Source organism: Musa acuminata, chromosome BXJ3-5, assembly GCF_036884655.1.
Source record: "Musa acuminata AAA Group cultivar baxijiao chromosome BXJ3-5, Cavendish_Baxijiao_AAA, whole genome shotgun sequence".
Classification (NCBI taxonomy): domain Eukaryota; kingdom Viridiplantae; phylum Streptophyta; class Magnoliopsida; order Zingiberales; family Musaceae; genus Musa; species Musa acuminata.
In genome coordinates, this window is record NC_088353.1 from 2,775,839 (window position 1) to 2,792,692 (window position 16,854).

At 35.1% G+C, this 16,854-nt stretch overlaps 1 protein-coding gene across 1 annotated transcript; it reads right to left on the minus strand.

Annotated features, from left to right (window-relative positions):
- Positions 1-1,278: 1,278 nt before the first annotated feature.
- On the minus strand, positions 1,279-11,619 carry LOC135637612 (vacuolar protein sorting-associated protein 2 homolog 3-like). The gene is made up of 11 exons (XM_065150256.1): positions 11,440-11,619; positions 11,150-11,194; positions 8,790-8,824; positions 3,741-3,791; positions 3,493-3,597; positions 3,333-3,404; positions 3,071-3,142; positions 2,504-2,584; positions 2,312-2,347; positions 2,166-2,221; positions 1,279-1,528 (listed from the first exon to the last, which is right to left on the minus strand). The coding sequence occupies exons 1-11, from the start codon at positions 11,471-11,473 to the stop codon at positions 1,477-1,479; spliced, it is 639 nt and encodes a 212-aa protein (XP_065006328.1). The 5' UTR covers positions 11,474-11,619; the 3' UTR covers positions 1,279-1,476.
- Between the last annotated feature and the right edge of the window lie 5,235 nt (positions 11,620-16,854).

Below are 16,854 nucleotides of genomic sequence, written 5' to 3' on the forward strand. Positions count from 1 at the left end.
CTCATTTTCTGTTCTCTTGTCGCCATACGTCTAAAATGCTATGGGATTCCTTTACCAAGTTTTACGCAGGCCAAGCACAAGCAGATTGCAAAGCGAAAGCATCCATCCATCCATCCATCCATCCATCTCATAAGTTTAGCTGTAACATTCATTCGGAAAGTGACCTCTCATGGGATGGTTTTGAGTCACCAGAGAACGATGCAATGCAGCATTCTTGATGGTGCCCAGCCTTTGGTACTACAGCTTGCTTCGCTGTGGCGTGCATCACACGTAAGGGGGACTCTACGAGTAAATGCATAAAATCAAATCAAATATAATGTATATAAATGCGCGATTTTTTTTAAAAAAATATTCACATATCTTTTTTTTTAATCAAATAGTATCCCTAATTTGATAAATATTTAAATTATTTTCTAATTTTTTTTCTCATCTATTATGGTATAATATTGCATATTATAATATTTTAGTCACCACAACAAAACTACTATAAATGAGTCAAATAGAATCAAAGCACACTAAAAATCATTTAATATATATTTATAATTATTCAAATCTAAAATTAGATTATTATATTATTTTAACTATCACATTAGAAACACTATAAACCTTACACGTAAATACTTTTTTAAATTCCTAATCTCAATTAAACTAACTACAGACATAAATATATGATATTGTAATGATCTACCAATCAAAGAGATACAATATAATATTACTTCTAGTGTTTTTCTGAGAGCGTTTATAATATTTTCAATACATCAATAAACCACTATAAATGCTAAGCATAATAAATGAGCCAAATGAAAACACAATAATGATTGAAAACTATTAACAAAACTGATGAGAAAATTTGATGAAAAAACTTTTGAAAAATATTTTAAGTATTTTTAAGTTAAAAGTATTATTTGAATTAAAAAACAAAAGAGGAGTACATTTTAAAAAAAATATTAAAAAATATATATATTTTCTAAAAACATTATCCCATATAAATATACATATATTAGAAGAGGATACTTATCGTATCAAATTTGATGAAACAACATTCCTATGTTTCATAAAAGACCATAAGGTTCACACTATCATCTCCATCAAATGGAGATAAATAAAGAGTATCACAGACATTCTATAATTGCCATTTTAATGAACAATGACGAAATCTAATGGTAAATGATGAAAATATCTTTCTTAAGTTGATTTGTGCCACACAACTTGTTCAAAAATTAACAACAGTACTGAAATAAACATTAAGAGTGCCTCATAAAAATTAAATTTGATGTATAGTACCAAACCTCAAACATGGATTTCACATTTAATTGGGGTAAAAGTTGTCAAATAGACCACTCCTTAGTTCTGGCAACAAGGTAAAAATATTTACACAATATCTGAAGCGCTTTGTCCGTTGTTTTGTACAAAAAATACTATAGATCAGTTGGAACTGGAAGAAATTAAAACCTGAAATCTGAATGGAGTAATCATTCATGGGTTTTTAAGGGCCGCCAATCTTTCCTCGAGTTCATCAACCTTCGAACTGCAAAACAAGATTTTGGGGTGCATTAGAAGACATATGATGGTAAGATCTTGAAGTAAACCAGTCATTAGTTCCAACTGAGCAAACATATACCTAGTCGAAACAACATAAGATTAAAATTGTGTTTCAAATCTTGCTAGTCATATGACTATTTCATCCCACAAATCTCAGAATGAAATGAGTAACTAAGCGTTAGTTTTATGTGGTTGTCAATACTAGCACAGAGGTGAATGTGAAGCAACATAACTGTACCAAGCAGCAGGCAAATTCTAACAAGCATTAAATGTTGACAAAAAAGATGGTAGAAGACTCTCATGGCCATCAAGGACCAAAGCCTGATCTTGTCAGAAGCAGTCACATTGTGCATGTGATATTCAAATTCATAAAAGGAAGTAAAAACCTGCGAAACTTTACTTTTAATCAAATATGCGAGCTTGCACCAAATTAACTTACTCTAATGCTAACCCTGTATAGATAATTTTTGTGTTTCACAAACAAAAACAAGTGCGATGTGAAAATAGTCTCAAATGGGATTCAGCCTATAACTTATCACCATGTTTTCTTTATGGATGCACTAAATCAACATAAGCATATATTGTTGGAGATAAATGGTTATAAAGAAGGAAGAAGGTCAAACCTCTCAGCACTTCCAACATTCTTTCCCGCAATTCTTCCTTTTGGAGCAGATGACAACTACAAGGAACTTTCAACATCAAAATCACAACTACAGAAAGGAAAAACTATTGCAGATGGATAATGTTCAAGCTTAGAGGAGGTACAAACCTGTGATGCAACATCAACACCAATTTCATCCAGAACCTAAAAAAGAATAACGAAATTTTGGAAAGTATGCGATTAGTGATACTAATGGCCTGACATATTCAGAATACAAATATCTTTTGGACTTAATTCTTCTCAAAGTGACTGCAAATGTTCCAAATAAACTTCCCGAAAAGGACTAAAAGTAATTATTACCTGACTCGTAAGATCCTCAATTTCATCTTCAGCCTCTTCATTGTCCAAAACATCATCGACCGAGTCTGACATCATCTCACTCTGATTTCAAGAATGGGTATAACAAATTTACAATACATAAAAAATACACTAATAACCACTTTGAATACAACAAAATGCTTGTTGCATAAAGAAAAGAAGATGCTTAAAATTAGGATGAAAAACAGTATTGGCAAATAAGAAAAAAAAAGACACAACTACACTAAAATAACAGATGTACAAGTTTAGAGGCATTAATATGTTAAATTCAAGATTTTGCTAGCCTAACTTTAAGGGATGAGATATTAACTTCAAATGTGTGAATTCTCAGTAAATTTAAGAAAACCAGCAAGAAGTTTCTAACCATGCAAATTTTCTAAGATGAAACAATTCTAGACAAAAGCAGAACAGAAGAGAAAGTCTCATATAGTACTTGAGTAATGTTAATAATGACAACTATGCTTCCAGCAGTAATGACATACGTAGCAGTTGATTTTTAAATTATTCAAGCTGTCTTGGATCTCAATGGTAAACAAGAAATGGACTTACTGTCATATCCATTTGTGCCGACTGTCTTTGAAACTCTTGCATAACCTTGATCTGCTTTGCAGGTGCCATTTGCTGCAAACAACACATCACATACTATTGAGATAAAAACCCTTCTAGATGCTACAGAATATATAAACTGCTAGATTTGTTTTTGTCCTTTAACTGCTACATTTGTTACAATAGTGAATACATTCTGAGTATAACAATTAAAACAATGAAATTTCCAACAAATGTCATGAAAACAGTAGAGGTTTTTCTAGACCTTATTCATTGCTCCCATTGCCTTGGTTGCACCTTTCATGCCTGCAGCCACTGAAGTGGTGGCATGCATCGCCTGACAAGTCAACAAGAAACTTATAGCAATATAATTGTTGCCTACACAGAGAATATGAACAAATTACAGACTATAAATTTTTGCTTACTTGTGTGTGTGTAGCTATACCCCGCATCTGAGCTCGGCTACCTTGTAAATTTGAAATTTGTTGCCTTAATCTGATAAGCTGACGGGCTAAAATTTTAGTCGCAGCCTGCAAACGATAACAACTAGTGTGTAGCTAAAGTAATACAATCATCATACCGATTGTCATAAGAAAATGCTTTCACACTAATGTAAGGATGATGCATAATGCATGTTTTAGAGCTTGTGATAGAAGTAAATAGCATACGTCACCTCATTTCCAGTTTTAGCAGTCCTTTTTATCTCTGCAACAAGCCTCTTTTCCTGTCATCATGCCAACTAATGTGAGGACATTTGTGGTCAACAATATTGGAATATTTAGAGAACTCTGAAATGCTAATTTTTCATCACCTTCAGTGCATACCAAATCCATAGTTTATAGAGTCAGAAGCAACAATAGAGGTTGCAGGATTATAACTCAGTAAAACACAAGAAAATTTAATACAATAATTATTTATAGGTGATCAGATATTCTGACAATAGAAGCTGTAGATAACAAGTATTAAAATTTTGCTCCCAATGACTTTTAAGTGACTAGCATGACCTAGCTTTTCCTTGGTCAATAAAGACAATTACGCTCAAACAATATTCCAATAAAATTATACATGATTCATGTTTACATTTGAAAAAGGGTGTCAATGCTGAGACTCCTGTTAATACAATTTGGGGGGTGTCCATGTACACAATTTTACCATTATAAACAAAGAGGTGTGCCTATAACTAAAAAGGTTGGATCTGTGCCAATCCTGTGACACCATCCTTTTCCTCTTGGAGTGACTCCAAGCTAACCACCATTTCCATGCTTCTCTCATTCCCTTGCCTCATCTACCTATTTTCCCGACTTCTCTCCTATATATGATATGTCATTTTACATCTTTATACAAGCAGACCCCCCACAAGACCAACAATTTATCAAGTTGTCCAGACAATTTTCATCCATTAATGACCCCTTCCACTTACATTTACAACCTATAAACACCACACCAAATAACCCACAAAATAACCTTGCTATACAACATGTCTCCTTGATCATAAATCATCATACGTGCCGTCACCTGTTGTACATCTGGTAAAACTGGAGCTGCAACATCTTCCATTATATTGGAGATAAGTGGAGTGGTGCCAACAACTAAGTGGGATATACTATGGACGGGACAATAACAACACTCTATCTCTTCTCAAGTTCTCGTAACTCTGAACATTGTTTTAAATTCTAGTTTTCATTGTTGGAATTGTTCTCTTACAAGTTAGCAAGCTTCCAAGTTGTCCAATGCTAGTCTTTCCATGATATATGCCCCTTTAAATGATTTATGATATCAACTGTTTGGAATTCTGACACTATAAGTCACTCGGGAAACCTTGACTCAATTATCATAAGAAAATATGATACTACACGGTTCCTGAATTTTAAAACTTCACTATAATCTGATAAATTTTATGTATTCTTATAAATTTACACTGTTCAAACCAAGGTTCGCCATACCGTACCGTACCGGCGTTTCGATCCGATCTCGGTACCGGTACGGTACGGTATACCGCTCGGTACACCCAGGTGTACCGAGCGGTACACTCACGCGTACCGAGCACTGTACACTGCTACAGTGTCGGTATGGTACGGGCCGATCCGCGTACCGTTGGCCTGTCGGACCGGTACGTACCGCCCGTACCGGGCGGTACAGTCCGGTACGGCAAACCTTGGTTCAAACTTCAGACCATGTTCCACTAAAATGCTAATTGTTAGCTATACCATGTATTAAGGCAAGAATTACATAGTCAACTTCTGAGCTGTTTCAGCCAAAACAAGTGGGAAGAGAGAGGAAAGGAGAGGCAGAGAAACAGAGAAAGTGGTGAAAGGGAGAGATGTAATAAAGGAAAATGAGGTGCTCAATTCGGCTGGCTGCCCTGATGAGTTACCACTGCTTTCACATGAGACTGGCAGCATTGAGCAGAAAGGGAGAGGTGCTGCAAAGGTAAGTGTATCTAGCATTCTGCTTATAATTCAAATATTTTTTCACTCTTTATTTTTTGTTTACATTCAGGAGGCACATGCCGGCTCAGCAAATTTTCCTGAAAGTAGCCATTCTGAGGTTGACAGACCTTGCCACCAGAACTCAAATCTTTGAATTAAGGCACCAAATGTCATGCACCTGTTAGTTGGCCATAGGCATGATTCTGACCTCAAATTGCAAGTGTAAAGTTGTGCCAAATTCTATATATTGGGCATGCTGTTCACTGAACAGGTGTTAAGGCACCAGAATAGTATACGCCACAACACATAATAGCATGAACCAACACCTCAATCCATAAGATCCATGTTTCTCTTTCACTCGGTATTCCTATGTGAGATCAATCATTTCAACTTTCCATTATCCATCTAGTGAATCAATGAATCAAAAACTAGTACTTGTATTGTGCAGCTACAGAAAAAGGTTTCACAAATAAAATAAGTAGTTTTTAGAGGTATATAATTGGTATACAACAACAACAACAAATAAGCCGTAGGATATATAATTGGTATAAGGAGTTAAAATAAGAAATGAATTCTATAGCATTTTGGTGTTTGATCGAGACTATCTTCTTACACCAAAGGATAGCAATGCAGATTCCATATAATTAGAATACAACTTAGATACTAAATTGACTCTTTTTGGATTGGTAAATAGGTGTTTAATCAGATTTAAATCTTATGATTGCGTGCATTTAGTCGATTTCCACTTTGTCATTAAATAATGCACATGTAAATGGTAAGGAAAATTTTCATAACAAAGAACTAACATCCTAGCATAGTTGAGACTTCCATATGAGTCCCTTGAAGCTTGAAAATACTTATAAATAGCCTTATCATGGATATGATAATTTTGTGTTTAAAAACATTTCAAGTCGATGACCGAAAAGGGTGAGCAATTTTTGGTGTTTTGAGGTAACATTAACTTCACAACTTTGCAAGGGGGAGGTGAATATTTTAGAACTTCATACACATTTGTATAGAATTGCCTCTTCTGTATATCAAAATATTACTGATATCTAATATCAATCTGATTATATTCTAGGCTATACGGCCTTACATAGTAAATTATCTGCATATTTAAATCCAAAGAATGACATTTTATGCATAATTGTTTCATTCAGATCCTGGATAAATTCTGTTTTCTTTTCTGGGTGAAGTTGTGCCAGTGGTATAATGAATGTCTACCAGCTTCGATACTGAGAGGAGATGTAGTGTACTCTTAGTTTCTATCAGTGATTAAAAAAGGCGCTCGAGCGCTCGCCTAGGCGCTCGGCGAGGCAAGGGAAGGCCCGAGCGCCTCGCTAATCTCCCAGACGACGCGCTTCAAACAGGAGCTGCCTGGGCGCTCGCCCGAGCCCAGGCGCTGGGTGCTTCGGGCGAGCGCCTGGGTAAACCAAGGCGACCGAACCAGGATTTTAGGTCTGGTTCGGTCCTAGTTCAGTTGGTTAGTTAGTTCAATCGAACCAACTAAACCGATATAACCCTTACCCAACCCTAACCCTTACCCAACCTTAACCCGCTGCCGCTGCTTCTGCCACTCCCGATCCCGATCCCGATCTCGATCTCGATCTCGCTGCTCGCCGTTGTCGCTGCTGGCAAACGCTGTTGTTGTCGCAGCTCGCCGCTGTCGCTACTCACAAACGCTACCTCTGTTGCCGCTCGTGCCTCCCGCTGCTCGTCGCTCCTGTCGCCGCTCGCCGCTGTCGCTGCTCGCAAACGCTGCCTCTGTCGCCGCTCGCACCTCCCGCTGCCGCTGTCGCTGCTCGCAAACGCTGCCTCTGTCACCACTCGCGCCTGCCGCTGCTCACCGCTCCTGCTCCCGCTGCCACTGCTCGCCGCTGTCGCTGCTCACAAACGCTGTCGCTGTCGCCGCTCGCACCTCCCGCTGCTCGTCGCTCCCGCTCCCTTTCCCGCTGTCGCTGCTGCTGCTGCTGCCGTTGCTCGCCGCTCGCCGTTGCCGCTATTGCCGCTCGTCGTTGCTTCCTCGTTTCTCAGTCAGTAGGCTCAGTATACAGTATACTGTTAATATTAAGTTTATTTGAAATGATTAATTTTCAATACTGTTAATAGATTTTCTTAATTTAATAGCATATTTTTATTTAAAATTTTAAATAATTATATTTATTAATTATATTATATATTTTTATATTTTAGCGCTTCGCTTCGCTCGGGCAAGCGCCTAACGCCTCGGGCGTTTTTGGACCTTGGCGTCTTTTGGTGCTTAGCGCTTTTTAAATCACTGGTTTCTACACTAATGTTGGTTCAGATGAAACTGATCATATGCTAGATAAAAAACATCATCCAGTTGAGGTTTTTATACAGAATCAATTATTAAGTTGTGCGGAAGGTTATGGTTAAGACTTAAGATTATGACTTCAAGCACACTATTAGAAAAAAATAATTTTTACTAACATCAATCTTATTTGGTGATAGGAAATAACGATGTGGCCAACAGGCCCAACACCTCAACATTAGATGGTCGACACCTTTGTGCCAAGTGGCCGACACCAAGGTGCCAGATGACTGACACCTCAATGCCAAGCGACCAACACAATGGAGCCAAGTGGCCGACACCTCGGTGTCAAGTGGCCAACACTTCCACCATGAGTGGCTAACACTCACTAGACGATACCGACTACATCGTGTCTATCGCATGCTCCTCATATTCGACACGACGCAATTCCACTTGGATCGGGAAATACGTGAAACCGTCTCGTCATCAATTCACATCTGCGAGCATAATGGTCCTAAAGCCACACTATAAAAGGTTCCCTCAGGTGCATTTCATGGCACAACAAAATGCTCTCATTTAGTTAGTGCCTTCAGCTTTACCATTCTCAGCGCTTCGCTAACACCTCAACTCCTAAGCTAACTTAAGCATCGGTGGGACTTCGTCGGGCACACTCCTGATGCAATCTGGCAGGATTCAGCATCTTTTGGATTCGGTCATTCAAGAGATAGACGTGGAATAGAGCTATGGCTGACTCCTAGTGGCATCCAATTTGGACAACTAGATTTAAACTTAACATTTGGTATCTTGTCAACTTGCTTGCATGCATGCCTCACCCAGAATTTGTTAGATAGATTCAAACTCGATTGTGGATAATCAAATACTAGGATCAACAACTTTGCCAGTGGTAATAGGACAAAGGTACAGTCAACGGTTTATGCCAACAAAAGATGAAAAGCTACTTGTAGCAGAAACAATTAGTTAAAAGAAGTTATCTTTCAGTTATGGCAGTATATGAACATACTTCCAATTGCAGCGCTCCAATTTCTCTCTCGATGCCTAAGAAAGTGACATAAAATTCAATGGAAATTGTTAGACTATGCTTCGCAGAAAATAAAATGCAAGAATTGAAACCGTAGAAATAAATCAAGAGCAAGAATGCATACACACACACACACAAAAGAACTGTTATGAAAATTTATATTTGCCACTTTCAGACTTCAAATAAATCAAGAGCAACCTTGAATATACACACAAAAAAAAGAACTGTTTGAAAATTTATATTTGCCACTTACAGACTTATCATGTCCCTTCTTAGGGATCACATAAGAATGCTATGAAGCAGCAAAAGCCCCAAACTAAAACCATGCTATGGTAATTCAATTATGGCTGTCTCTTTTTGTGACTTACGTAGGGAGTACTGCTATCTCAAGTTCTTGATCAAAGTGACCGGAAATAGCTAGATTGCTACCACATCAGTCATATTTTAATACCAGTCAGCCAGAAGAGAAGTATATAAAGTAATAATATGAATCAATTTCATAACAAGCACAGAAATGATCACCTTCTAGCTTTAGCCTCATATTTATCACAGTTGCATGCACATATCTATTTCTCACATTAAAAGGTAAAAGAGAGATAAAGAGATCATTAACTATGTATACAACAACCACCTAACAAATATGTTTTGTGCTTATTCATGATCATCTTTGGGCGCTCTTACGCATGACAGTAATATGGTGGAATCATAGCCAGAGTTCAAAGAAAAAAACTAGTAGTTACCACCTTAAACGACTCCTAAAGAAACATTTATATTCTTATATTGACAAAATAACAAGGTTGTCCTATTACAACCTGGGTTACAATGATTCAAATTATAGAAATAAGCTTCATATATGTTCGAGTAAGGTTGCACACATATAACTCCGCAAATATCACATTGATGGGTACCTCATTCACCATATTATTCTTTTTCATAGCGTGGTTGATAAACTACTGTATGGTATTTTGTTGTGTGGCGTTCAGACTTACAATAATGTATCATTCATTACCAAGGAAAAGTGGATAAAATTCAAATGTTGCATAGATGTGGTGCAAAAACAGTGTATATCCAACTTGTGGAAGCAGCACAATAAGTCATTTTAGTAAATATGGTAAAAGAGCATCTGGCTACTGGATTTGTTGAGGGTACAACAACTAATATCTAAATTGAGTTGCACATTTGAAGATTTAGGGTGCTTACCTTGAGGATGGAAACAGAAATTATCATCAGAGGGGTAAATCACTAACATTTAATTTAATTTAACATCAGAAAGAACCCAAACAGAAGGAATTGGGTCTAATTAAAAGACATATACTCTGCTTATTCATAATTACCCAAACCTCTCATTTGGACTGCTTAGTTTAGGTTGATTTAACATAACAGTAGGTCTTTAATGGATTGGCACAAGGTCCCACAGTTTGATGTGTGGTTGGCCCAATCAGTGTTGCTTTTCTATTGAGAGGGCTTCCTGAATTGTGCAGCCATTGCCATGTTCCAAGTTCCAACTGCCTAGTATACAAGACTAAGACAAAGACAGATGAACTTGGCCATGAGATCTTGAACAAAAAACGGACATACACATCCAAAAAAATGGAAGAAAAACACAAAACAACATTGTCATCACCTTTTGCTTTGCATTATTGATCAAATATAGTGTTCATCTTAGACAAAAGGATAATATATCCTAAATCCAGAGTTCTCATTTACTTATTAATTTAATTGTAGATATTGATGAATTATTCATTTAGTTAGATTCAACAGAGAAACTAATTGGAAACCAAGGGAATAATCTTTCTTCAAGTGAATTATTGGCAAACGAATTGGTGCAAATGTAAAATGATGACAGGAAGGTGATCCCCTAAGGTTCAGCCTGCTGATTACCAACTTTTGAAGCTGCCATCTCCTTAGATTGAACCACCCAGTTCTGTTACTTCAGTAGCTTGCACTCTTAATATTAATTTCATGCACTCTTAATATTAATAAGGGAGACAAAAGGACTGCGATCTAGTCTTTCAAAGAGTCATGTGATTGAACTTATTTAGGTTATCACTCATCTCCATGTATATATTCACCTCATATGGTAATTAATATCCAGATCACAATTCACTACAAATTTCCATGTACATATTCACCCCATATTGGGGTAGATCACAATTCACTACCAGTCTATCTTAAACTGGTCTGAACTTGTCAATACTCATGATTCCAATGAAGTAATCAACAATTTCCATACCATATAAATCATAATTTAGGAAAAAAAAACATTTTTTTGCAAGAGATACAAAAATCAAACACCAGTAAATTAAACATTTTGCAGTATCTTACAACAAAGAAGACCATACCTCTGGTGGCGGTCGTCATCTCCCTCTTGCTTGCTCGGAGAGACTCTGCAGTCACAACATATTTAGAGCTCATCATAAGAATGCGGTCACATGAAATGAAACATAAAAACATCAAAATTCAAGCATATAAACTGCCGACATCAAAACTCATCCCCAGTCGATTTTTTTTTTTCATTTTCCCATTAAGGGTACATTCAATTTGGAATTTTTTGAGACAATTAAACTAGCATATGATTCGTTAAAGAGATCCAAAGAGAAGAAAGTGAAGAAGGGTTGGGATTCGATTCGACCTTTGGCGGTGGGTTTCTTGGCGAAGATATTCATCTCCTCGGAACGATTTGGACGACGGCGGATCAAAATTGGGGGAGGGAGAGATGATCGGGAAAAGGGAGCGATCCAAATATCGGCCGCGACGGTCTTTATAAAGATTTACTCGTTCCCTTGCGGTCGCGAGGAATCAAACGAATACATGTAGCTAATCAACCTGTTCCGAGTTCCCAAAATCCAGAGAATGACATACCCGCCGATCTAACCCCCGGACGTCGCTCACCCTAGTAAGTCTGGTTGGCGGGTCCCGCGGAACGAGCAATCCCGAGGTAGGTCGCGTAAGCGGGTGAATGAGAATCTGTGTAGGGTAAGAATTCGGAGTACCTTTCGACGAAAGGGGCGACGGATATAATACGCCGCGGGAGGACGGAATGCGCCGAGTGATACGCGGGTGATATGCTGGATCAGCTGTTTGGTAAGTTGCAGCAAACAGCTCCAGCATATATGATGTATTTATAATTATGTATACTTAATTTTGATTATTAAGTCTTATTATTATTAATTTTTTTGAGACTCTGGAAATTGCTACCAAAGGTTAAAAGTTTTACTTATTAAATTATTTGATATGCTTGAAAATTGTATGGGATGATATTTCAAAACTCCAATTTTTGATAGGTGAATTTGTTGACTATCATGATATCAATATTCTATGTATAAATATTATGGGATGATATTTTAAATTCTTATTTTTTAACTAAAATAATATTAATAAATGTTTTAAGTATAAAAATTTATCAAATGAAGTTTTGGATGCCAAATAAATGGACAGACAAGGAAAACTATTATATGATTAATATTTTAAATATTTATACTATGATAATTTGATGCAACAATTATCTTAGGCAAAGTTATGGTATCTGAACACCCTTAAGTTTTGATATGTGGATTTGATATAAACCCTTAACTAAGTGGATCTATACAACACTTATCAAATTTGGTAAGTGGATATGATACAAACCCTTAATTAAATGGATCTGATATATGATATTTAAACTTTGGTAAATTATTTTGTAATATAGGTTAATTTTTGTTCGATTGACGAGATAAATGTTATATTTTTTTTTCAGTTAAAAAGTGACTTGTCCTAAGGTGAGTTAACCAAATATAATATATAGGTGAAATTGTATACAAATCACTCCGAAGGTAGTGATAATAATAATTCTAAATTTAAATTTAACATATATTCTTATAAATCTGAAAATTTTATTGGTTTTTTATTATAGTTATCTTCAACCGAGCTAGTTGAAACTCCAATTTAAACTAATATGCCTTCAAAATGACAACAAAAATTAAAGAATACTAATTTAAATAATGATAAGATGTTAAAAAAATATAAGATGATATAATATATATATATATATATATATATATATATATATATATATATATATATATATGTGTGTGTGTGTGTGTGTGATAAATTTATAGAAAAACTAATCTTTTTGAGATTTTCTTATGAGGTGTTCCTTTTTCATATTTGTCAAATGGAATTTTCTATTTATCATAACTTTTTTAAATATTGCTTGACAAGATAATTTATACCATGAACTATAGTGTTTTTGAATAAAATCATAACATTTTTAGCACCTCCACTAAAACACTTAAGCCTAACTAGAAATTATGATTGAGGTAAATGAACTCAAAACTTAATAGGAATCACCTCATCTACAAAAATAATATTTCAAGCATGTATCCTTATTAGTTTAGTAATAATAAAAAAATTAAATAGAGAGACTTTATATTAATTATTATATTTTAAATAGGTTTATAGTGTTTTTGACACTTACATAATATGTTGTAAATATATTGAAAATTATTATTACAGCCCTTTCATTCCTCGTCAGCAATCCCCTCAGCTTGCACCTCAATCTATATACGCTTGTGCCATAGGTAAGAGCAAGGTGCATAAAGGATGGGTTCAACGAAGTAGAACAGATGAGAGTTAGGGTAACGAGGGCCTATGGTCACTTGTAGACAAGAACGACAAGGATGAAATATGTAAAAACAAATTTGATGGAATAATATGATCTACAAAAGTAAGAGTGAGTAAAATGATCTTTTCATGTAAGAGATATTATACAAAAAAATTTCTCAAAACTAGAAGCTTTCCTAGATTCGAATATATATATATATATATATATATATATAGAGAGAGAGAGAGTGTGTGTGTGTGTGTGGATAGAATGTTGGAGATCTTATGCGAGAAGCCGCAGTGGATTAGATCATTCTCTTCTAATTCATTCAGACAAATGTTCCTGTTATAGTTAAAGGGTTCGAGAAACCAAGCAAACCAAACTAGTGTAACCATCATCGATCAACGACCCAATCCTTTCCTATTTCTGGATTTTCTTTAGTGCGTTAATGCCTAAATTTTAATGTAGATATAGTGTCTGTTTGCTTCTTCTTCTTTTTTTCTTTCGTGTTTTGATTGAGTCTTTTTTGCCAAGGTAGGGGAGAGAGGAGGTGTCTGATGTGTGTGTGTGTGTGTTTTCTTGTCCTTCTGTTTTCAGACTTATTTGTTGTATGAAATTGCAGCTTCCAAGGCCGTCAATTTGAGGTAAATTGCGAGGAGCGTTGATGTCACCGCCATGGAACTAAAGTTTATACCAAGTAAATAGTTGTATGTTTGTGATTCGATGTCACCACCAAAAAATGTTGGCTGATCAATTTGTAACTTATATGAACTGCAATTTTACATACAGCAATCAGTGGTTTCACGCAACTATTAACTATTGATGATGATATTATTGTTGCTTGTGATGGGATAAGAGGTGTTAAGTTTAGTCCACGGAAGCAGGAACTTCGGTTCATGAGATCTTATACTAATATTTAAATCGACATCTTACACTTGTGGATTAGATGTGTTGTTGAGGGTATTATTATCTGTTTGATTATGCTCTTGAACAAAAATTTAGAATCTGTAATGCACAATAGGCAGTAGATGCTGTGTTTGATGATGAAACTTGAACCTCCAAGAGGTTCTAGGAAGGAGCACCCTTGAATCTTTTGGTAACTATGTTTGGTGCTGGTAATTTATGAGTAGAAGTTGAACATGATTTGCAAACTCACTACTTGTGAAATTTTCTGATTATGTCAAAAGACAAATCATATGGGCACGGTGTCTTCAGGTATTTGTGTTAGATTATAAAATAAACGGTGGATCTTCAGGTATTTATGTTAGATTATAAAGTAATATTTAATTAGATAAGATATATTATAGATCTTATTAGATTTTAATTATGATTATCGATTAATAAAAAAGAAGTCCAATCATAACAGGATTCCTTAGGATATTTATCCAAGACCCTCTACTCCCGTAGATATATAGTACCTCCGAGGAACTCAATATGTAATGTTATGTTACGTTACGTTACGTTATACATAAAATTACATATCTTCTCTTATCTCTCGTTAGTTTTTATTTCATTATTTATAGCGATCCTGTGAACGATAAGAAGAAATAAGAATGAGAGTCTAGTTCTAATTGCATATCAACATCGTTGTAACTTTTGGATTCCACTGATACACTAATGGATCATATAAATATTTTTTAAATAGTATCAAAAGGTATGCAATCTTGATCTTAATATATTATTATTTGATTTCATTTCTAGCATTAATTTTTTTTTACATAATAGAAGTATAATTATAGTTTAAAATTGATAATCATATTATATCATTATTATAATTGATATCATAACCATGTTTTGAAATAATACTTTAGATCGTAAAATTAGGTTAGATCTATTTTGTATTTAGATCTATCTTTTAGCTTAGTTCGTTTGCAAAAAAAAGATATTATTTAGTTTTGATTTTATGATGTTTAAATAATTCGTTAATTCGTTAATGTTGTCGATTTGCTTTCTTATCTCGTCTGTTTTGTGACTCTATTGCTTCTGAGCTATGAAGGTTTCTTGCCTACACGAGTGGAATCACAAATGGAAGGTGCTACCCACTAAGATTAGTAGCAGACATCGGTGCAAGGTTGGTTTTAGTCACTTGTGGGTCGAGGGGTTACGAGAGGAAAGAGTTGTCATGACAAAATGTTATAGCAGGAAAGAATGGCTAGAGCAATATAACTTGACGAAGACATTTGGTGGACAACAATCATCTACAAAAGGCAACGTTGATGTAGGTCATAGTCAAGTTGATGCTTTTACGATTGGTCATATGGCTTGCAAAGGTGGGCATCGGGTGAAGGGAAATGACCTACTGTGGTTATCGATCTTACCATAAGTAGCAAAGCTGAAGTGGGGTGGTGGTCTAGGCCGATGGTCGTAGAGGTCGTGTGATATGGTAATGATTACATCATGCAACTACGTAGATAATAGCCTTACTATCTTTGACCAATGATTACATAGTAGATATGTCGTAGTTCACAAAGATTGTGGTGGCATTATTAGTAATGATTAGTTCCCAACGGTTGCACGACGAATAATAGAACATCGTGACAACCACAAATTAGGGTTTCACTTATTAAAATTATAATTTTACTCTTATGTATTCTTTTAATTCTAATTATTACCTTTTTAATAATTTTATTATTAAAAAATTAGATATTTTTAATATATCCTAACAAAATTATAGTTTCGCCAATGTTGACTTGATGTTGTTAACTATAAAATTGATTAATTTGACTTGTTCATTTGATCTCAGATTATATTTTGATTGCTTGAATAGATTTAGGTTCCATCAATCTCATTTTGAGTAAATTTGAAAAAGTCAAAAGTTAACCTTTTGATCAATTTTAATTTTGATTGATGTAATGGTCTAGTTTAAAGTTCTATACGAAATTTAAAAAAATATATAAATTATGATTTGTTTATAATTTTCTCATATGACATATTGATAAAAAAATTTCTTATGATAATTAATTTTAATTATTATTTTTAGAAATTTATATAACTATTCACGTGTATATATTTAAAATTATAAATAATATTTATTATTCACATAAAAATATAATTTATACTCGCCATTGCATGCTTACGTATTTTATAAGTTGTGACGATAGTAGAGACGGAGGCTTTCTTTTGGCGTTCTAAGTTCCATGGGTCTGCAGCTTTGTTTTTGCAGGTGTAGACTCGAATACAATTCTTTGAAACATTATTTCTGGTTATTGTGAATTCTACTGCCTGTTAGGGTTTCAACTTACAGTGTGATCATAAGTTGATACACTTTTTAGTAATGTAATAGAAGCCCATTTCTCTTTGCCAATATGTCTGTCGAGTTCTTTTTTCTATCATTTATTTCAAACATCCCTTTTGCTGCAGAGAAGAAGAATCGCAGGATTTTTATCCCATGATTGAGGTCCTACAGAATTGTTTGAATTTTGGATAAGAAGGTTATACAACTTGCATCTTTTATATCTATTAAAG